This window comes from Paramisgurnus dabryanus, chromosome 2, assembly GCF_030506205.2.
Source record: "Paramisgurnus dabryanus chromosome 2, PD_genome_1.1, whole genome shotgun sequence".
NCBI classification, from domain to species: Eukaryota; Metazoa; Chordata; class Actinopteri; order Cypriniformes; family Cobitidae; genus Paramisgurnus; species Paramisgurnus dabryanus.
Genome location: NC_133338.1, coordinates 25,695,488 through 25,718,496, shown reverse-complemented (window position 1 = coordinate 25,718,496; position 23,009 = coordinate 25,695,488). Strand labels below are relative to the sequence as shown.

The 23,009-nt window shown below is 37.8% G+C and overlaps 3 protein-coding genes and 2 non-coding genes across 5 annotated transcripts; all 5 read left to right on the top strand.

The window, feature by feature from the left end:
- The first annotated feature begins 168 nt into the window (after positions 1 to 168).
- LOC135730862 (eukaryotic initiation factor 4A-I) lies at positions 169 to 5,584 on the top strand. The gene is made up of 11 exons (XM_065248842.1): positions 169 to 269; positions 1,438 to 1,486; positions 1,565 to 1,697; positions 1,962 to 2,101; positions 2,436 to 2,604; positions 2,704 to 2,813; positions 3,103 to 3,246; positions 3,591 to 3,728; positions 3,842 to 3,931; positions 4,176 to 4,255; positions 4,341 to 5,584. Exons 1-11 carry the CDS (start codon positions 178 to 180, stop codon positions 4,483 to 4,485), a joined length of 1,290 nt encoding a protein of 429 aa, XP_065104914.1. The 5' UTR covers positions 169 to 177; the 3' UTR covers positions 4,486 to 5,584.
- On the top strand, positions 3,381 to 3,516 carry LOC135730895 (small nucleolar RNA SNORD10). Its single transcript, XR_010526108.1, has one exon. It is a non-coding gene; the product is annotated as a small nucleolar RNA SNORD10 (small nucleolar RNA).
- A 2,731-nt stretch (positions 5,585 to 8,315) lies between the features above and the next one.
- Positions 8,316 to 11,686, top strand: LOC135730864 (eukaryotic initiation factor 4A-II-like). The gene is made up of 7 exons (XM_065248843.1): positions 8,316 to 9,181; positions 9,433 to 9,542; positions 9,825 to 9,917; positions 10,525 to 10,632; positions 10,933 to 11,041; positions 11,401 to 11,496; positions 11,610 to 11,686. The coding sequence occupies exons 1-6, from the start codon at positions 9,028 to 9,030 to the stop codon at positions 11,439 to 11,441; spliced, it is 615 nt and encodes a 204-aa protein (XP_065104915.1). The 5' UTR covers positions 8,316 to 9,027; the 3' UTR covers positions 11,442 to 11,496; positions 11,610 to 11,686.
- LOC135730894 (small nucleolar RNA SNORD10) lies at positions 11,192 to 11,326 on the top strand. Its single transcript, XR_010526107.1, has one exon. It is a non-coding gene; the product is annotated as a small nucleolar RNA SNORD10 (small nucleolar RNA).
- A 7,760-nt stretch (positions 11,687 to 19,446) lies between the features above and the next one.
- sox19b (SRY-box transcription factor 19b) lies at positions 19,447 to 22,700 on the top strand. Its single transcript, XM_065248840.1, has 2 exons — positions 19,447 to 20,381; positions 20,975 to 22,700. Exons 1-2 carry the CDS (start codon positions 19,759 to 19,761, stop codon positions 21,219 to 21,221), a joined length of 870 nt encoding a protein of 289 aa, XP_065104912.1. The 5' UTR covers positions 19,447 to 19,758; the 3' UTR covers positions 21,222 to 22,700.
- The last annotated feature ends 309 nt before the right edge of the window (positions 22,701 to 23,009 follow it).

The window sequence follows — 23,009 nt, the reverse complement described above, 5'->3', positions numbered from 1 at the left end:
TCAGACGTTTAAAATACACTTCGACTGACCAAACAAATTTATAGGCTTTTAGTTGACAAAGTGATATCGTTTTTCTTGCCGGGGCGTTACTGCGTGGGCTTGTGGCGGGGCGGTGCCAACTGTGGAACCTCCGGTGGGTTGGACTATATTGTGATTGACTGGAAGAACGTCCAATCAATGGCCCCTTGGCTGTCGTCACGGTTTAAGTATTTGCGTGTTTCCGCCGCTCTACAGTTCTTTGTGATAATGTCGTCTGAACATGAAGATAGGTAAGATGACCATGTGGTCAAAGAATTTGGTATATCCATGTAAATTATTACTGGTTTATTTGAGATGTCTTGTTAGGATTTGGTATTCAATGTTGTTTATTAAGAAATCTAAAATATTTGCCTTTTTGTCAACGATTCACAAGCGAATGTTACCAGCCGGTTTGGCTCGTACCTTATCTCTGTTCCCGCCTTGTTAAAATCGGTTAGAATTTTTTTCCTTAGTTGTGTAGTTGACAAGTTATGTTATTTTAAAAGTGGTTATGTTTATTGAAGAGTTTTTTAAAGTGATTTTATAACGTGCGCACGACGACCCGTTAGAAGGCCGGGTGTGTGACGCAACGTGCCTCACGCGCTCATTTAGTTCCTCGTGTAACCGGCGAGCCATGCGGCACATGGCTGATCATTTCTTCCCATTTTAATCATTATACCTAAGCTTTTGCATTTACTGAAATGTTTTATAATCGCGATCGCCGTATTTTAGTATATTGATAAAAACGGTGCGCAATAGGTTATATTTAGAGATGCGTACGTATTTGCGAATATGTAGGCCTAACGTTACACGGCCTTTCATGGGCGAGACAAAAGGCTGGGCCGGCAATTTAGCCCTAAACCTCGTTCATAAAGAATGTTTTCTTAATAATAGTGACATCGATTTTTTTTTCAGTGAACGTTACATAAAGAATTCTGAAAATGCTTGCATATTAATATAGCCGGGATATAGTAATATGTATATGCGTAATATACGGGTTATACTATACGTGAGTTTACGAATAAACACTTTTTATTATTATTAAATCAGATCTTGTAACGTAATGATCGGTAATTATTTCATAAAGTAAGTAAGCGAAGCCACGTTGGTAATGGCGCTGAATGAAAATGGCTGCCTCTTGTAGTTTTCCTGAGCATACGTTGTCTTTAATTTCTTTTCGATTATTTTTTCTAACGATATAATCGGAATAGACTTAGAATAATTACATTTTTACGCCATAATATATCTCTAGTGCCCAATTGTCGTTTTAAAGTGGATAGCCCCACACTGTATAGGGGGGATGGTCACCCATGTGCAATTATGTAGTGTCTTTTTTTGTATGAAATTTTATTCCAAACCCAGTAGGAAACGATGAATGAGATAACGACAGTAGTTTTAATTCTAACAATCTTATTTCAGACCTAGAGATAATGGCCCTGAGGGGATGGAGCCAGATGGTGTCATTGAGGTTGGTACCAACAAGCACCATTTAAGCAGATATTTCTCGACCAGATGTTTAACCAGTGACTTAAAAATGTGTTTACAGAGTAACTGGAAGGAGATCGTTGATAGTTTTGATGATATGAACCTACGAGAGGCTCTTCTGAGAGGAATCTATGCTTATGGTTTTGAGAAACCTTCAGCCATTCAGCAGAGGGCAATTCTCCCTTGTATCAAGGGTATGTATAATTAATAATGTCAAGATTTAAGATCACTTTATTTAAACCCCTTATCAACTGGGCAGGGCTGTGTCTGTCAATGATACGTTGACCTATATCTGGTAAGGGTAGAGAAAAAGAGCCCATATTCATCACAGTCTGCTCAGCACAGTGAGATTTGAACTGTTTCATGCTATGGGCACAAATATCCTTGATGCTTAAGAAAGCCACAGCCAACCTTAAATTGTGTGTTTGTTATTTAATGGTGTATTTTTCAAATTGCAGGGTATGATGTCATTGCACAGGCTCAGTCTGGAACAGGAAAGACTGCCACATTTGCCATCTCCATTCTGCAACAAATTGATGTGGAGCTGAAGGCTACACAGGCTATGGTGCTGGCCCCAACCAGAGAGCTAGCCCAACAGGTGAGATCCGTTTGGTTCAGCGTTAACCTGGAGACACACGGGTAAATGAAAAAGTGACACCACTTCTTAACTACTACTACTATTTGCTTTATCCAAGCATACCCCCCCTATCAACTGGGCAAGGCAGTGTCTGTGAGTGACACATAGTCCTATATCTGGTAGGGGCAGAGAAAATAAAGGCCGTATTCATCCCAGTCAGCTCAATACAATGAGAATTAGACTGTTTCATGCTATGGGCACATCAATAATTTCATAAGTAATATCATGACTTACCTGCCACTTTAGAGCTAAGTGGACTTTGTTGCTAATTTAATTATTGTTCAACTATCTTCAGATTCAGAAAGTAGTCCTGGCTCTCGGAGACTACATGGGTGCTACCTGCCATGCCTGCATTGGTGGAACCAACGTCCGTAATGACGTTCAAAAACTTCAGGCTGACGTACCCCACATAGTGGTTGGGACGCCCGGTCGTGTTTTTGACATGCTGAACCGCAGATATCTATGTAAGTGAGGCTTGACTTTGTATGCTTTGTATTAATTACATTCTTTTAATTGCCATGATTGATCGCTTCCACATGCTAAGTTGTTTCTCTGTCCTTCAGCCCCTAAATATATTAAGCAGTTTGCACTCGATGAAGCAGACGAAATGTTAAGCCGTGGTTTCAAGGACCAAATCTATGAGATCTTTCAAAAATTGGCCACAGACACTCAGGTAAACTAATTTCACATCTGTTTTACTGGTTATGTGCAACTCTTGTTCTCTTAACCATGCACTAGTTAACGCCCACACCAAGTTACCTCTCCTACCAGCTTATCTGCTGTGATGGGAATCATGAACTTGGTAGAGAATTGTAACTGCTCTCCACAATGATTGGGCTCTTTAGTGCCTTTTTGTAACTTTAAAGCAGTTTACATTTCATGTCTTCAGCTTAATTTTTTTACATTAATATTCATTTTGTATGTTTCGGTTTGGAATGTAATGCATTTTTCCTTATTTCTAGGTGATTCTTTTGTCTGCCACAATGCCTCAAGAAGTGCTGGAGGTGACCACAAAGTTCATGAGGGATCCTATTCGTATCCTGGTCAAGAAAGAAGAGCTGACCCTAGAGGGTATCCGCCAGTTCTACATTAACGTTGAGAAAGAGGTAAAGTTTTTATGTGTGCAATGGGTATATGCATATGGTAGTTTCCCACTTGAAAATTGAAGTACCTTTAAAATTAAAACTCTTATATCTGATATCAGTCCAACTTAGCATTAATTTTCAAAAGTGATTTTGCTGTTTTGTGATGATCCCCATGCGTGTCAACTGATCCCAGCCCCACCTCAGTTCTCAATGTCTGGTAAGCGTTTTGCTTGGCAGTACGTTTGAGCCTGCAGGAGACTGGGAACGTGATCTTGCCTAGATTCTGAAAACAGCACCATCTAGTGGTATATTAAAGTAACATGAATGTCTCCCACGTTTGCTAAGCTCTCACTTTGTTCATTTAGGAGTGGAAGCTGGACACACTGTGTGATCTCTATGAAACACTGACCATCACTCAGGCTGTGATCTTCATCAACACTCGCCGGAAAGTCGATTGGTTGACGGAGAAAATGCATGCAAGAGACTTTACGGTTTCTGCCCTGGTAGGTGTGCTAGACAAGATTTTTTTAAACTGTGCAGTGTTTATCAAATACTTATTCAATTAGCTGACACTTTTTAGTAAATGGCATTTACTAAATGTATTTTTCATTTGTAGCATGGTGACATGGAGCAAAAAGAGAGAGATGTCATCATGAAAGAGTTTCGTTCTGGTTCCAGCCGAGTCCTCATCACCACTGACCTGTTGGTAAGCAGATGTTTTGATCTCTTGTCTACAATATACCCAAAGATCCCTCTTCCACCAGCTTTCTGTGCTGTGATGGGAATCAAGTTCTTTGGGAGAATATTGTAACTGTTCTCCACAGTGCCTGGGTTGCTAAGTCCCTTAACGCTACATAAAAGCAGTTTACATTTATATGCTTTTATCTTGTCTCCAAACAAAACCATTTTAAATTGTTACTTTACTAATTTTTAACCTATTCTTCTGTTAGGCAAGAGGCATTGATGTGCAACAGGTTTCTTTGGTCATCAACTATGATCTTCCAACCAACAGGGAGAACTATATCCACAGGTAAGTCTTATCTGCTCTGCTTGTTTATCACCTGAGATGATTTATGTGTTTGTTTGTATAATAATGTCATTTTTACTTTATCTAGAATTGGACGTGGTGGCCGCTTTGGCAGAAAGGGCGTGGCCATCAATATGGTCACTGAAGATGACAAGCGCACACTCCGGGACATTGAGACTTTCTACAATACTACTGTTGAAGAAATGCCCATGAACGTTGCTGATCTGATCTAAGACCCCTGCCCTTTCCACTCCTTCCCTCCCTCTCTCCCTTTTTTCCTCTTTGATTTCCTTTTTGTCTTATTCCAACCCACACCCTTTGTGCAACCCCCATCACAAATCAAGTACTGTCACTTTTTTGAGGACAAGATTCCTTTTGGACACATGTCAGTGAACTTCGCTGATTTCCTCTCATTGCCCATTTAAATAACTTTGCCCCTTTTAAACCGTACCATCTGCTAGCAAAGAGGATACTTTACAGGGCTTGTTTGCATGTTATAGTGTAGATGTTGTTGCACTGACTGGCATAATGTTTCAGAGACATGCCTTGCTTTTCAGTGTTGGTTTAATATTCGAGATGTAAAGGTTTATTTGTTTTTTAACTCTCATGTGTGGACAAGGCATATGAAGTACAGAATGACTTTGCTTTTATGTAAAGGACTTTGACTTCATTTCAAATGGCAGGTCATTCGTAAAGGTGTGTAAGTGGAGTAACACAAGATCTGCCTTGGATGAACATGCTTTAGTCCAGTAAGCTTTTGGTTTGCTGGACCACAGAGCTGATTGTAGACTTGCAATATGTGATCAAGTAAATTTCTCCCATTGTCCAATTCTCCTGTTACATCTCTTGTATTGTCCTGCGCGTGTGTGGTTGTAGCATTTTGATTTTCAAAATGGGCTTTACTCTGGTGGGTTAGATGGTTTAAAGGCATTACAGAAGTGAATTGATGGAATTTGCCCACCATAGTACTGCCTTAAATTTTCTCTGCATCAAAGTCCTTGATGATGTGTTGAGGAGTATTGCTCCTAAAACCTACCTCAACAAAATATGTTGGAGGGGTCTAAAATGTAAAGGACCAAACTGCAGTAGTAGAGTATATAGATAATGTCTTTGTATTGTTCAGAATGCTTAATGTCTTTTGTTGGGTGGGTTGGGATGTGGGCTTTACATTGGTCAGTGATATTTTTTTAAACAAATTTATTACAAATGTGATAATTATTAACCTTTTTGAGACAGAAGCCATGTATTAAATCCTTTTCTACATTGGACTCTGTATAGTATTTATTTTAATGGTCTGAAATAAAGGTATTTCCCATTTTTAACATGCTAAAATGCTTCTTATTTGCGTAATTTTTTTGGAAAACAATTATTGCAGAAGCAGTCACAGCTTAATTTGGGTATTGTCCTTATATTTAAAAGAATGCAATTTTTTTATTACCTGTATAAATACAGGTATCCGTATTTTCTGACCTTGGTGGGAGACTGAGTTTGGTGGTATGCTTTTTTTTTTGTCCTTGGCCAATCACATACCTAATTTCAATGTTTTCATTTTATCAAGGTTTAATCCTGGGTTCTGTACCATGAACATGGTTAAATAAACTCAGGGCTACAGGATTGGTTTTAAGTTGATAAAGCCATGCCAATGTAAACCGGCCACTAAATGTATCTAATCCTAAACTTGCCTGACTAACCAACTAAACCGGATTCATGGTATATGTCCCTGGTCTCTAGGGGTGTTTCTCAATCCGATGGTAGCAGTCTCCTGAGGCTGCATCTGTCATCAAGCCTGGTTTAAGTTATCTGAGCATTACATTCAAAAGTCATAAGCATACTAAAACAATTGTTACTATTCTGAAATTAGGGGCCCTATGCAGCCTAAAAAATGCGACCTCCGGAGGCTGCAGCCTTCGGATTGAGAAACGGCCAATGTCTCTGAAGGGTTAGGGGGTATATGTGATAACATTTATTGACTGTTTCCATGTTACTGAATTTAATCCAAGACTAGGCCTTAGTTATATTAGGACATTTAGTAGTTGCCAAAAACTTGCCTTACTAATTACCAACTAGTGTACATCTTGAGACAAAAAATGGTATTGAGAAATTTTAAGATATGTCAGATTTCAAATTGAGCCCTGTCTGGGAAACCGCCCCATAACATTTGAAGTGAAATGTGATTCTTTCAAAATAGGATTAGGCCTGTGTGCAATATATACTTTTGCCTATGCCGTAACATCTACGTTCTCAATGTTATTCCTGGAGGCCTGCTCCACATATTTTGTATGTCTCCCTTATTTAACACACATGTCACATAAACATAGCCGTGACGTTTAGACTGCGTCATAATGGGTCCAACTAACTAGCAATTTGTTAGGGCTTATCAGTCTTATTATTTAAATTTTAATTAGGCCAATCTACCTTTTTATGTAACAGTTATGATCAGTCTTGAAGAAAAAAATCATGATTAACTGATGATTAAATAATTAAGGTTAATGGAAACGACCACCCTGATTAAAATCATCAGCTCATTAGTAGAGATCTCCATGAACTGAACTGAGTTTGTCAGATAAGAGAGACAGGCAAAATGTGCAGAGCAGTGGGCCTCCAGATACTGAGTTGAGGACCACTGCTCTATGTCATAGGTTGTGCGTCATTTTTCATTTGTACTTCTGCGTTATTGCTCATGTCATGTTGACGTGCTATTGTAGGTCAAGCAATGTCCATGGGCCTGTACAGCCTTGCAATTTATTGTATTTTTAGAATCGATCTAATAGATTTTTAAATCTATCATTTCCGATTCAGTGCAAATACAGTAGCTTAAACAATTAGGATTTTTGCCATAATCAGCCCCACCATAAGGTATTTTAATTTATTCAATTAAAAGTATTCAAAAACTACTGAAAGGGAACAAATGTGTTTGTGTTTTCCCATACATTTTTTCTAATGTTGAGTCTTGAGATTATCTGTCAGGTTTAAAAAGTTTGGAAACCCCTGATATACAATACACAAGCAAGATTTATCAAGTATGCAGGGGAAACAGATGGAAAAAAATCCTTATCTTCTTTTTATATCACAAAGATTATGTAAATTGCCAAAAACCTTAAGATATAGGCCTACTTTGTGTCAAAAGGTTTTGTTTGCGTGGCAAGTGCACTTAAATATCGACTTGTCATCAAAACTCGTTCACAGCGAGTGGGACCACTTTGAAAAGCAGCAGAAAGTGGCATGTGCTGCATTTTCTATGTGTTTTTAATCCTTAATGCAAAAATTTGTTCAATAAGTGGTTGAGGCACAATTAACTTGGGCATTTTAAGTCCTTGAAATCATTCACATCTAGTAGACAGGATATACTAAATAAGACATATGAAAACCTGTATAGATTCAAACATAGGAACATCATGATAATATTTATGTGGATACCAGCCCACAGGGGGGCAAAACGGGCTTTGGAAACTAAAGATATCATGAACATTTCACTTAGTAAATCTGAAGGAAAAGCATTTATTTAAACATATGCCACTAGGGAATGCCAACAAAAATGGGATAAAGAAAATACAGGACGTCAAGTTTATGAAACACAACAAGAAGTAGCAGCAGTGAGGACAACCAAAAAATAGAGGAAACTACTCTAACAAGATTAAGGCTGGGACATACTATGTTGAATAAAACCTTAAAACTAATAAATAAACAACCAACAGGGAAATGTGAGCACTATGGATGTTATTGTGTATGTCAAAAGTATACTTATGAATGAAAAATAATGAAGAATGAACTTAGAAAGACTGTAGTGGTTGAACTAAAGCTTAAAAATATAATTGAAAATGGAATAGAAATTTATTTCTTTAACTCAAGACAGCAGGGTTGATTAAAATAATTTAGTGAGTTAATCTATAATATATATATATATATATATATATTATAATTAAGTTTTTTTTATAAAATGGGGAAACTCTGGTGCACATTCCAGTACAGTAGGTGGCGATATTGTAATGCACCTTAAAGTTGGTGTCACCCGCCCATAAAAGAAAGTAGAAGAAGCAGAGGCAGCCCGTTTTAAACCTGTAGTCTGAACATGAAGGTAGGTAAGATGACCATGTGGTTGAAGAACTTGGTATATCCATGTAAATTACTATTGTTTTATTTGAGATGTCATGTTAGGATTTGGTATTCAATATTATTTATTAGAAAAATCTAAAAATTTGCTTTTTTTTGTCAACGATTCACAAGCTAATGTTACCAGCCGGTTGGTTCGTACCTTTTATCTTTGTTCCCGCCTTGTTAAAATAGGTTAGAAATGTTTCCCTAGTGGTGTAGTTGACAACTAATGTTATTTAGACAGTGGTAATGTATACCAAAGAGTTTTTTTTTAAGTGATTTTACTGCGTGTCCACGACGACCGTATAGAGGGCCGGATGTGTGACCAAACGTGTCTCACGCGCTCCTCGTGTAACCAGCGAGTCAATGCAGCACGTGGCTGATCATTTCTTCGCATTTTAATTCTAATGCCTACGATTTCCACACACGAAATTTTCTTTTCTATTAAATCTCTTTTCTGGCGATATAATCGGAATAGACTTAGGATAATTATTACGTATGTTTATGCCATATATCTGGTAGCCCCAGACACTGTATGGTGGATGGTCACCCATGTGCAATTATGTAGTCTTTTTTGTGTGAAATTTTACTCCAAGCATAGTAGGACACGATGAATGAGATAACGACAGTAGTTTTAATTCTAACAATCTTATTTCAGACCTAGAGATAATGGCCCTGAGGGGATGGAGCCAGATTGTGTCTTTGAGGTTGGTACCAACAAGCACCATAGTTTTGATGATATGAACTTACGAGTGGCTCTTCTGAGAGGAATCTTTGCTTATGGTTTTGAGAAACCTTCAGTCATTCAGCAGAGGGCAATTCTCCCCTGTATTAAGGGTATGTATAATTAATGTCGATTTTTAAAATCACTTTATTCAGACCCTTATCAACTGGGCAGGGCTGTGTCTGTCAATGATACGTTGACCTATATCTGGTAAGGGTAGAGAAAAAGAGGCCATATTCATCACAGTCTGCTCAGCACAGTGAGATTTGAACTGTTTCATGCTATGGGCACAAATATCCTTGATGCTTAAGAAAACCACAGCCAACATGAAATTGTGTTTAATAGCATGTGTTTCGGATTACAGGGTATGGTGTCATTGCACAGGCTCAGTCTGGCACAGGAAAGACTGCCACATTTCCCATCTCCTTTCTGCAAAAGATCCTTCTGCACAGGCTATGGTGCTGGCCCCAACAGGTGAGATCTGTTTGGTTCAGCGTTAACCTACTATTTGCTTTATCCAAGCATATCCCCCTATCAACTGGGCAAGGCAGTGTCTGTGAGTGACACAAAGTCCTATATCTGGTAGGGGCAGAGAAAATAAAGGCCGTATTCATCCCAGTCAGCTCAATACAATGAGAATTAGACTGTTTCATGCTATGGGCACAAATTCCTAATTTCATAATATCATGACTTACCTGCCACTTTAGATTTAAGTGGCCTTTATTGCTAATCTAATTATTGTTCAACTATCTTTAGATTCAGAAAGTAGTCCTGGCTCTCGGAGACTACATGGGTGCTACCTGCCATGCCTGCATTGGTGGAACCAACGTCCATAATGACGTTCAGTATGTAAGTAAGGCTTGACATGGTATGCTTTGTATTAATTACATATTCTGTAATTGCCATGTTCCATTGTAGGAGTGGCACGGTTCACAAAGCCCATTGTTCGGTTCGTCTCACAGTTTTCGGTTCGTGTCGTTTTTTTCTTTTAATCGTTAACACCAGAAAATGACTTCAGTTTATGATGTATAGCTTAATTATCAGCAATTTAGGATACAGTATTAACAAAATTGTTATCATCTAGTCATGCACAAACTGAATTAGACTTAACTCAAAGCCCATTATTGGGAGCATATTTGAGGAAAGCTAGGTGAAATTTTGAAGCATGAGGCGAATCTGGCTGAGCGTGATGTCTTATGCCGGCACCCAGTCTGTGCATAAAGTATAAACACCTCCCCAAATGGCCAAGGTGCGTGCAGTCATCAGACACTCGTGCTGTGAAGCCAGACAAAAGTATTCAAGGCGTCAGGGAACATATGGGCACGAGGCTACATTGCGCATGCAACGAACTGTGCGACATGGACACACGCTCCGAACCGAACAGTTAGGATGTTTATGTACCATGCCACCCCTAATCGATCGCTTCCACATGCTAAGTTGTTTCTCTCTCCTTCAGCCCTTAAATATATTAAGCAATTTGCACTGGAAGAAGCAGACGAAATGTAAAGCCGTGCTTTCAAGGACCAAATCTGATCTTTTTCAGAAATTGACCGCAGACACTCAGGTAAACTAATTTCACATCTGTTTAACTGGTTATGTGCTATTCCTGTTCTCTTAAACATGCTCTAGTTAACACCCACACCAAGTTACCTCTCCTACCAGCTTTATTTGCTGTGATGGGAATCATGAACTTGGTAGAGAATTGTAACTGCTCTCCACAATGATTGGGCTCTTTAGTGCCTTTTTGTAACTTTAAAGCAGTTTACAATTCATGTCTTTAGCATTATCTTTTTATTTTTTTAAGAGGATTAATATTCCTTTTCTGTTTTGGGTTGGAATGTAATGTGTTTTCCCTTATTTCTAGGTGATTCTTTTGCCTGCTACAATGCCTCAAGAAGTGCTGGAGGTGACCACAAAGTTCATGAGCGATCCAATTCGCATTCTGGCCACGAAAGAAGAGCTGACCCTTGAGGGTATCTGCCAGTTCTATATTAACTTTTAAAAATGGTTATATTTTTTGTTGTGTGCGTATGAAAATTTGAACATTTGAGTACCATTAAAACTCTTATCAGTTTGGCTGCCTGATTTTCAGTCCAACATTAATTTGCAAAAGTGTGTTTGCTGTTTTGTGATGATCCCCATGCGTGTCAACTGATCCCAGCCCCCCTTCAGTTCTCAATGTCTGGTAAGCGTTTTGCTTGGCAGTACGTTTGAGCCTGCAGGAGCTGGGAACGTGATCTTGCCTAGATTCTGAAAACAGCACCACCTAGTGGTATATTAAAGTAACATGAATGTCTCCCACGTTTGCTAAGCTCTCACTTTGTTCATTTAGGAGTGGAAGCTGGACACTGTGTGATCTCTATGAAACACTGACCATCACTCAGGCTGTGATCTTCATCAACACTCGCCGGAAAGAGTTTCTGCACTGGTAGGTGTGACAGATAAGATTTTGGAAAACTGTGCAGTGTTTATCAAATACTTATTCAATAAGCTAACACATTTTAGTAAATGTCATTTACTAAATGTATTTTTCATTTGTAGCATGGTGACATGGAGCAAAAAGCGAGAGATGTCATCATGAAAGAGTTTCGTTCTGGTTCCAGCGGAGTCCTCCTCAACCCACTGACCTGTTGGTAAGCAGATGTTTTGATCTCTTGTCTACAATATACCCAAAGATCCCTCTTCCACCAGCTTTCTGTGCTGTAATGGGAATCAAGTTCTTTGGGAGAATATTGTAACTGTTCTCCACAGTGCCTGGGTTGCTAAGTCCCTTAACGCTACATAAAAGCAAAGTTTACATTTATATGCTTGTGTCTTGTCTCTCACCAAAACCTGTAAAGTTTCATTTTACATTGTTGCTTATCTACTTCTCTACCTTCTCTTCTGTTAGGCAGCGGGACATTGAGACTTTCTACAATACTACTGTTGAAGAAATGCCCATGAACGTTGCTGATCTGAGACCTCTGTCGCTTTCCACTCCTTCCTTCCCTCCCTCTCTCCCTTTATTTCCTCTGTTTTCCTTTTTTTGTCTTATTCCAACCAACACCCAAGACATGATAATTATTAACCTTTTTAAGGTCAGAAGCCATGTATTAAATCCTTTTCTACATTGGACTCTGTATAGTATTTATTTTAATGGTCTGAAATAAAGGTATTTCCTATTTTTAACATGCTCAAATGCTTGTGTACTTTTCTGGAAAAGAACCATTCCAAAAAAACGGAGCTTAATTTGGGTATTGTGCTTGATGTAATTCAATGTATTTTTCTGTGGTATATCGAAAGGATCCAAAATTGTTTATCAAGGTTTAATCTTGGTCTCAATGTAGGGTTAGATGTTATATGATAACATTTAACTATTTCCATGTTCCTGAATTTAAAGTTTTTTTCTGTTTCAACATACAGTGACAGTGGGTGGGTTTTCAGCCCAAGGACCACTTTATCTTCCAATTTTTTTTCTGAGGACCACCTAACAGAATCCCACTCTAACACGCCCCCAAAAAACAAAACAAAAAAGCTAAATTTAAGTTTAATATGCAACTGTTTCAAGTCAAAAACTATTTTTTTTAAACAAATGCTATGTTATGAAATTAATATATGAATTTTATTTCATTTGAACAAGTAAATGTGAAATGAGTTACAGCTTAATATGAACAACAAACTGCACATATGAGAAAAAAACTGCAATTAAACAATGTAACAGCCTAGGTCCCACTTAATGTCATTCCAAAGAGCCCTTAGTTTAAAACTGAGGTGGTGGGTATATGAAGTCTATGGTTGTAACTAACAATAAAATGCTGAAAAAAATGTTCCCCTTAATGTCCAAAATCACTGAAGTTACAGGGATTTTACACATGAAACAAAAACTAGTACATTACAAAACTAATAGATCTGTGGATTTTAGCTGCTTTCAGTTGACGCTTGATCTTTTCTTTTGACTCCTCTTTGGTTTAGCCACCGATAAATTTTTACGTTATTAAAACAGAATGGCAAGAACTGATATCACAGTTTTGCAAGTGCATTAAAAAACTACTTAAGTGACGATTGTATAAACACTTTCCTAGTTTAGGTCATCTTTTGGCGGACCACTTGGGGGTTTGGCGGACCACACTTGGAGAATTACTGGTTTAAACAATTGAGCCTTTGGTGCTCGCCACGTTTTATTTTGTGCCACCATACTTACTTTTGTAACTACTCCTGTAACAGTCTTTAAATGGGGAGAACATGGAAGTGTTTGGTAGCTTCTAAATTCATCCCTGTTTGGATCCTAAGTAATGAATGGGGCTAGCCTAAATGATAACACATTCACAAGGTGCTATACAAAGATTAAGTGCATGCATTTAAAAAGACCGGTATGTATTAATTTGACTAAGTTTAGGTAAGAACATAGTAAAATATTTGATAACAGTGGTGTTTTCCTTTAACTGTTCTAAATGTGAAGGCTTGAATTTAATTGAAATGCATTTTTAGTAAATCTGAGTAATTTCAGGTTACTTGCCTCTCTAAACTTTTAGGCCTTGTTTCCCAGACAGGGTTCAGATTAATCCAAGTCTAGGCCTTAGTTATAGGACATTTAAGTTGTTTAAAAAAAGCTTTACTATAACATTACTAACATCTTCAGACAAAATAATGGTATTGAGAAATCTTAAGATATGTCGGTTTTCAAATTAAGGCAGCTCAAACCTGCGTTTTTATCTGAGACTATGATAAGCCCTGTCTGCAAAACTGCCCTATGCCTTAACTTCTATGTCAGTGGTTCTCAGCGTTATTCCTGGAGGCCCACTGCTCTGCACATATTGTATGTCTCCTTTATTTAACACACCTGATTAAATCATCAGCTCATGAGGAGAGATCTCCATGAACAGAATTGTGTCTGTCAGAAGATAAGAGAGGCAAAATGCGCAGAGCAGTGGGCCTCCAAGAAACTGAGTTGAGAACCACTGCTCTATGGAGTGGGACTAATTTTCAGTCACGGAGACCAGCCCACTTTAGTTCTGACTATATTAAAATAATATCATTAAATCCTCACTAGCCTGCATAAGTTTGCAGTAGTGCACTGTTTTCTACAGCCTTGCAATTTATTGTATTTTTCAAATATATCTTTCCAATTCAGTGCAAATGCAGTAGCCTAAACAATTATGATTTTTTTGGTCATAATCAGCCCTACCATAAGGCATTTTAATATTATTCAATTAAACTTATTCAAAAACTACTGAAAGGAAACAAATGTGTTTTGCCCTATATTTCTTTTTTTTTTTTTTTAAAGCAAGATTATCTGTCAGGTTGAAAAAACCCTGATGGACCACAAGCAATGGGAAACGGGTTGAAAACCAAAAATCCTTATCTTCATTTTTATTACCAAATAACATAGGCCTACTTTTTGTCCAAAAAGAACAAATATGGACTTTCAAAATAAAATAAAAAAACAGACCTGCAGACCAGAATTCTCCCGGTGTTTCTGATTAGCCAATCCGGGCCTGGCAGTGAGGCAAATAGACAGTACCTTTGTTGCAGCTTGAGTTGTTAAATATACTGTAGCTCCTCAACTTGGTCCATCTTTGTTTTTACTGTCGCAAGCGGAAATGTGTATTAGAAAATGCAGCAGATTTTTTTGACATGACTGCAGGAGTTTTAGCAGTGCTTGTGCTCCGTGTGGAACTGCCGCGTTGTTTGTAAAGAGAGGTGCGCAGCAGTCTATGCAGTAGGGTATAAAGGTAAAATGGACAAAGAAGTATAAATTGGGCTTAAGGCTTAAGCCTCATAGACTAAAATGCATGTTTGAGATGTCTTAGCTGAAAACAACATGCACTGACATACCTTGAAGAGTTAGTTCACCCAAAAATGAAAAATTCTGCCATTGTTTACAGATCTGGGGCACCATTCACTTCCATAGTAGGAAAAAGAACACTGTGAAAGTGCCTGAGATCTGCAATGTTACAAACATTCTTTAAAATATATCAAAAAGATGAATCCAAGGCACTCTTCTTCAATGAAAAATGTAAAAAGCCTTTATTAAACTGGCTGCTTCATATTAGAAAGTTAATATGTGTGGGTTGTTTTCCATACCCCATGTATTTTTAACTTTCTAATATGAAGTAGCCAGTTTAATAAAGGCTTTTTACATTTTTCTTTGAAGAAGAGTACCTTGGATTCATCTTTTTGATATATTTATTTGGAATTCCCTATCCCAAAGAGCACCTTCAAATATTTGTTTTTTGAACTCCTTGAGCACCCTCGACATTCTTTTTATTCTTTAAAATATCTTCCTTTTTTGGGTGAACGCAAACCTGTATATAAATGTAAACCTGTTATTCTGTTCAACACAAAAGAAGATATTTTGATAAACGATGAAAAGCACACAGTTGACGGTATCCACTGACTTGTTTTTTTTTTTACTATGGACCAATCAACTATGTGCTTATTATTAAACAATGAGCATATCATTAAAATTCTTAAAAAAGCTCCTACGTGCCCATATTACATTGGATTATGCTGTGTTAAGACTCTTGAAAGAAACAGCACTTGAACCAAGAGTCAAGAAATGAATCTAGTACCTCTAAAAGCAAGTTCCCAGTGTGTCCACAGGGGGGCGGATAAGTACACTATCTGCATGCAAAAGAGAAAATAGTCTTTCAGCTGTGCCAAACTAAGAATGCATACCAATAAGCTTCAAGGACTTGTCATTCCCAAACATGAGGATATTTTAGGAAATGAGTTATTCATACATATGTGAGCCAAGAGCTTTCTAAACTCTCAGAAGTGTCATTACAATTCCACGGTTGCACCTTCTGATCACTTCAGTGAGATTGCTTCACCAACATCTCCTCACATAATGCACATGCTTTCATTCACCTGTCCATCACGCAAAGACTATGTTAATTTCCGCATCATGTACTCCTGTCCCACGTCCCCTTCATTCAATTCATCGTAGCACCTCCCTCTCCCTAATACCCACCATCTTCTTTTCCAACATTATTCCTCCTATCACAGTCCTCCATTGGAAGTTTAACAACCTCTACCCTCTGTCATGCCAAGGGCTCTACACCTTATGAGAAATGTTTTGATTTTTTGTGCTGCGCTCAGTGTAGGTGGCCCTCCGAACACTTTCACCGTCTGCATGGTAACCCCCCTGCCACTTCCCCCTTTCCCCCCGCTGAGTGCACGATTGTGGTCTCAGGGATTATGTGAGCAGGAGGCTCGTAAAGGGCCTGCCAGGGTCTTTCTGTGCAGTGATGGATGGCTGGGAGACTGAAGCCCAGATTTACATAAGAAGGGAGAGAATAGAGGCCCCATTCACTTTAGTCTGTCACAGAGAACTCGGGGACAAACTGCACTCTTTCCAAGTTGCCCTCTTCCCCTCTCAGTCTCTCTTTTCTTCTTTATCTTTGCCATTCTCCCTTTTCCTCAAGCTTTTCCTCATCCGTCCTCTTTTATTTCGGCCTTTGTAATTTATTGTGAACTAAGTCTCTTCATTTTTGAGCCACTTAATTTTTTTTTCTTCTTTTGGGCTTCTTAATTCAAATTAAAATGCCATATTAGCCCTGATGAATTATTTAGCATTTAAATTGTTGCTTGCATAATAAAATGCAATAACAGAATATTTGCTATTAATAATATACTCTAAAGCAGGGGTTTTCAAACTGTTGGTCTCACAGTGGGATTAAGTGGGTCACGCAGTAATTTTTCTGTTGTGGTGAGGGACACAAAAACAGTTTAGTCCAATTAATGACTAACAATAACAATGATTTTGATATGATATACCATAAATTATTTTGATTTTTCAATTAAACTTACACTGAAAAAAAAAATAGTTATGCAGCTGTTTAACTTACTGTAGATTTTAATGTATGTTATTTACTGGCAACAATTTGTTCAAAGTTAAATGAACGTTAAACATTAATAAGTCTTTGTCTTTACAGAATAAAACTATGAAATAACAGCATCATGCAAGCATTCTGGGAACCAGAAATCCTCATAAACCTTTTTCTTTTTTCCCCTTCAGATTTTTGTTCCCAGAATGCTTTGCATGAGGCTGTTATTTTAGTTGTATTCTGTAAAGACAAAGACTTGTTAATGTTTAAAGTTTATTTAACTTTTTGTTTAAATTGTTGCCAGTAAATAACATAAATTTCAATCTACAGTAAATTACTGGCAAACAGCTTCCAGTAATACTGTAATTTCTACAGAAATGTTTTACAGTGTAGGCTACATTTTTATTAATAAAACAAGGAAAAAAAACTACTAAAATAAAAAATAGGTAAATGTGTATTTTCCTCATATTTCCATATAAAAATATGCTGGTGGGTTCTCGAATAGATTATACATATTTGAATGGGTCGGAAAATTGACTGTTAAGTACAAACATTGTATAAGTTGTCTATCCAACATATTTCTCAACAGTCATGACCATTTTAGTCAAAACAAAAAAGCATTGAGCTACCTTTCTGTTAAAAAATATAGATTCAATTATTTACACCTGCCTTTATTTCCAATTAAAGTATAAAATCATTCATCATAATTTTTTTAATATTCTTATATTAGGTTAATCAAAATTAAAAAAAAAAGTCTTATGTCTAATTGTCTGTGAATAAAACCAAACGTATTGTAACATTCAGAAGGAGGGCACAGGCACTCGTGGCTGCTTTTTAAAGAGTTTTTATTAACATGGGCACTGTTGGCCGTTGCTTTCGCCTTACAAACAGTCGTGCTCTAAAAAACAACCCAGCCCCTTACTTTTGCAACACCCTCTCTCTGCCCTCTCCAGACCCCGGAAGTTACCATTAAAGTGAAAAAGAGAACATATATATAATCAGTTCAAACCAGAACAGAACAAAGTGCAATTAACCATTTTACATAAACAGAACATTGTGACTTTTATGATTTGGTACAGTATTGTTACAATCGTACATGATATATAAATAAAGTTTAGATTACTTTTTTCACTCCGAGAATTCACTCTTAGTGTTTAGAATATTCTGATATTTCGAAAAAAAAAAAAAGAAAAGTCTTTTTAGAAAGAAAAGTCAAATACTTTGTCGTGTGTGAATGAAGCAATTATTTTAAATAAATAAATAAATATAGGCAACAAAAAAGTCTAGACACAGTATTTATTTTGTTCAGTCAGAGAATTCATGTTGATTTTGTACAGGCTCATTCAGATGGCTGTGTTTGAGCAGCTTAGAGCCCAGTTGAATGGGTGGTTAGCCTATCTTTTGTGCACTTTGGAAAAACAACTGTGTTGTAACTTGTTTTGGACTTACATATTCAAACTTATGAAAACACGGGTTTTAAAAAGAGATAAAATAGTCATACACAGCACATGTGTATGCAAACGTAGGGTAGTGTGTGAGATCTGTGCGTGTTTGTTTGTAAGGCACAATTTTTGTGAAATTCTCTTAATCTGTTGAGCTGCCTTGGTGCTGCCACAAACCACAACACAAATAGGACAAAGGGGAAAGGAAGAGGATGGAAGAAAGCATTGGACAGCCTCCATTAAGAAGTCTTCTTTTTGTTTGTTCAAAAAGGTTTTCTGGATACGGTTATAAAAGAATGGTGCGTCACAATTTGTGGTTTGACTGGCATAAAGGTGTAACTGTCAGTCACGAACACAGGCTACTCACATGGTTCACAAAGCACCTGCAAACTCACAGGCACTCACACCTGTGTCTACAAAACAAGAAAGAAACATAACATATAAAAACAAGCTTTGCACCCACACCTTTCCCCAAGCAGTTACAAACACTGAAAATCCCACCCCAATAGAAAACTTTGACATGTATACATCATAAATTATCATCAAAAGGGAGTAATGGCAGAAATTCTCGCTGTACTTTAGGACATCTGACATGAAAGCATGCCTACAGGGATGCAACCTCATTCATTCACACTTACATTATTCGGCAGACACTTTCATCCAAAGTTACCAGGTATACATTTTTATCAGTATGTGTGTCTGTACCCATGACCTTTTGGGGAACTAACCAAATACTCTACCACTGAGCTATACAGGAGCACTTACATTCATTTACTGAGAAAACATGACATTTAACCAGAGTTTTCACAATAGTAAAAACAAAAATTAAATTGTGAATTGAAAATAATTAAACCAATTAAAAAGCAAGTTTAAAAAAAGCCTGTTCGAATTAAATATTTTTTTACAAATAAATTGTCATTCAGAAATGTATTAATTTGTAGTAATAGAGAAGTAGTATTATATGAACAATAACCTGAGGCTCAATTTCGTCTACTTCTTGCCGTTTAACTCTTGCAACAAGTGATCTTCAACGTAAAAAGCCACACCCCTGCAATTGTTATGTAAATGAGCAAAGGTCCAGCGTTGAACTTTGATTGGTCGGACGTGGAATACAATTATACAGTTGGTTCCTCGTGGACTGCATGCAATTGCTGTTCAACAAGTGGCTTGGAGTTGCGAGTTGAGAGACAAATAGCTGTTATTGAGAAGCTTTTCGCGCTCTTTTTTAGCTTAATCTTAGTCAAAACAAAGTTTCAGCGTTCTGACCATTCAAAGAAATGATTGGTTTGATTCGTCGTGGCATTTTTTTCTGATTGCTGCTTTTTGGCGTCAACAATCCCGGCTGTAAACAGACTTCACCTGCGCCGGATTTGTTTGATCTGATTGGGTTGTTTGGCCACTTTTAATTGGCTGCTTTACGCGTCGAGTGGTCGGTGTAACATGATGTACAGCATGATGGAGCATGAGTTAAAGGCTACAAGTCAACCTCATTCACACCAGAACAGTCCAGGAATGTCTCATCCAGTCAATGCGCACGCCGGATCCAAAACCTCTTGTCCGCCAGGCGCAGACCCTATGGATAAAGTGAAGCGCCCTATGAATGCGTTTATGGTGTGGTCCCGCGGTCAGCGAAGGAAGATGGCTCAGGAAAATCCCAAAATGCACAACTCTGAGATAAGCAAACGACTCGGGGCGGAATGGAAACTTTTAACGGACGCAGAGAAGCGGCCTTTCATCGATGAGGCCAAACGATTGCGGGCCCTGCACATGAAAGAATACCCCGACTACAAATATAAACCCCGGCGCAAGAATAAACCTCTTCTTAAAAAAGACACTCCCATGGGTAAATATCCTCTCGGGGCTGGCAACCTGCTGGGGTCCGCTGTGGCACCGGGACAAGGAGGGAGTCCGAGAATGGACAGTTATGGCTGGGCTCACACAGGTGGTTATATGGGCATGCAGGGTGAAACATTAGGATACCCGCAACAACTGCACCGCTACGAGCTGTCAGCTCTTCAGTATCCCACGGCACAGACTTTCATGAACGGCGCCAGCCCTTACAGGTTTGTGGCTGATTTCAATTTCAACTAGTTTAACAAACTTAAGTACAGTAATAGTTATTACAAAACGTTTGTGTTATGTTTATCAGAAATAAATCAAGCAGAGGCACTAAGTTCAGAAACACTAATGTTGCTTTAATGCAATGCAAAACTTTGTTTTGAATTCAAAGCGGGATCTGTTTAAATGTCTGTGTTTTACAAGAAAGAAATTGAGATCTTACAATTATTTACTTTAATGCAAAACACGAGCGCGCGCTTAAGTTGGTTAAGGGTTTAAAGAAAGCAGATTTTCTTAAACTTGACTTTGTTTTGAACGTCTTTGATCATTATTGCTATACATTTACGTATCATTTCGTCTTAGATTTTCTCTCAAAGTCGTCACAGCTAACCTGGCCTAACCTGTATAGACCTGTTGTTTGTTGTTCAGCATTACTCTGAACCAATGCAGAGGCGTTTTAGGATGAAAGCTCAAATTGCGACAATATTGCTAGTTTAATGATAACCATACTGTTCCTATTTATGTATTAATTTAACGTAACTGGATGTTTTTATTATGTTGGAATTTTTAATGTTTATTATTTTGTATCTGTCCACAGCCAAATGTCTTATAGTGGCAGTCCTCAGCAGCCCAGTCCAGTGATGTCTATGGTTAAACCAGAACCTCTGTCACATTCCCCTACTGGGGCACCCAACCACCACCGTGGCCCTTTCCAAGGGGACCTGAGGGACATGATTAGCATGTATATTCCAGGGGGTGATGCCAGTGATGGCTCAAACCAGAGGGTCTACCCTGGCGTCCAACAGCACTATCTTGGTGGAACGGTTCCCCTGACTCACATCTGAAGTTTGGAAGAACTCATTGGACCATCTTGACCCTTATTGGGATCAATGTGCCGCAGTTAGTCTGTATGGATTACTGATGGATGAATAGGACACTTCTGATTATTTGCTACCTCCTTGCTTTGAATGATCCGAAGTATGTTGAGACTTTTAGCCAGTTTAGATGTTTGATTCTCCTGTTTCCCAATGTTTTTGCAGATATCACACTTTTAACTTGTTGCTTTTTAACTTCCTAATTTCTAATGAATACTTCACAATTCAGCTTAATCTTTTAATGTTTTTTTTTAATCCAGGTATTGTAGTACAGCTGTCCCCTTTGTTCTTATTCTGATTTTAGGTTTTATGTTTCATGGTATTCCGTTTGTTCAAACAACAGTGGGCATTCTAACTTGGGTATAGAACAGGGTAACATTGGGCACTATGAATACAGTTTAACATGCAGTGATGGTTGAAATGGCCAGTGACATACAAACCATGATGACCCTGAGAAAAAACTTCTGTGAACCCTGATGCTCCTTTATGTCCAGACTTGGTAGGCAAAGGGAGTATCTGTGTTATGGGTCAAGTTGACCTTTTAGTGCTTAAAACCATAAGGGATGAGATGCAGTAGTATCAAAGTACTTTGGACAATCTCAGGATTTTCCTTGAATAAGTCGAAGGCAAGCAACATATTAGTTCAGCTGTAGTGTTGCCTTAGCAGATTAGAAATGTTTGAAACTACTGCCCAATTTAGAACAAAGAGGAGAAAAGTAATTTTGCAGAACTACTAGTCGCTTAAATTTTTCAATTTTTTTAATGACCGATGGAACGGATTTACCACATCAGTGTGAGAATACTTTCTAATTAATGATTTAGTCCTTACAAAGAATTTGCACTCCTGTAAATGGTCAGATTTCAGCCCAATTTACAGATTGCTAAATGGTGAGTTTGTCTTGCTTGGCCTCATCCTGTTATGGGCCAAACTCAAATGCACTGACTCTTGCTATCAGTAAATGCACTTGGTTAGGATACAAGTTTTTTTTTTTTTTACCTCTGGTCTGTCTCATTCTACTGCAGCATTAAGTCTGCTTCTGCTGACTATGATTGACCAGAATGTTCAATGAGAGCACCTGACTGAAGTTGTTTTTGTGCAGCATTATTGTTTTTTTGTACAGTGAATTCATCAGTCTTCGTTCTTGGGGTTTGATTTGAAATTGGTAATCTGTGCATATGTGGTTTTAATGGTGGTAAAAATACATTTGGCATTTGTCTGTGTGGCATATTGCTGTCCTGAAGCTGCAGTTGTTTAGATACTAATGTTTTGGTCAGTTAAGTAATAATTTAAGCTCATAATGGAAAAAGTTTACATTGCCATGGAAGTGAGTTTGCAGGGTTTTTTTTTTTAAGTGGTTTTAATATAGGTTGTAAATACATTTTTGTACAGTGTATATTTGGCTCTTATGAGTGCCATTTTTACGTAAAAAATTAAAGTGATATCAAGAATCTCTGGTCTCAAGCTGTCTTTAATACTCAACGTGTGTTTCTGTTAGCAGTGTGATTTCTAAATAAAAAGGCATCAAAGTGTTTTTCCTTTAGCTAAACTGCTGTCATTATTAAGGCTACTTTTCGCATGATGTCATTAAGGCTGTGTTTTAATTGGCTAAATTTATGCTCACCAACTGGAAAGTCTGAAAATAAAGCAATACAACTAGTTCACTAATTCAATAAATATTTAAGGACAAAATCATCTGTTTCCCCACAAAATTCTCTTGTCTATCACCCCATTTCTTCAGATTAAAATTTTCTCTCTTT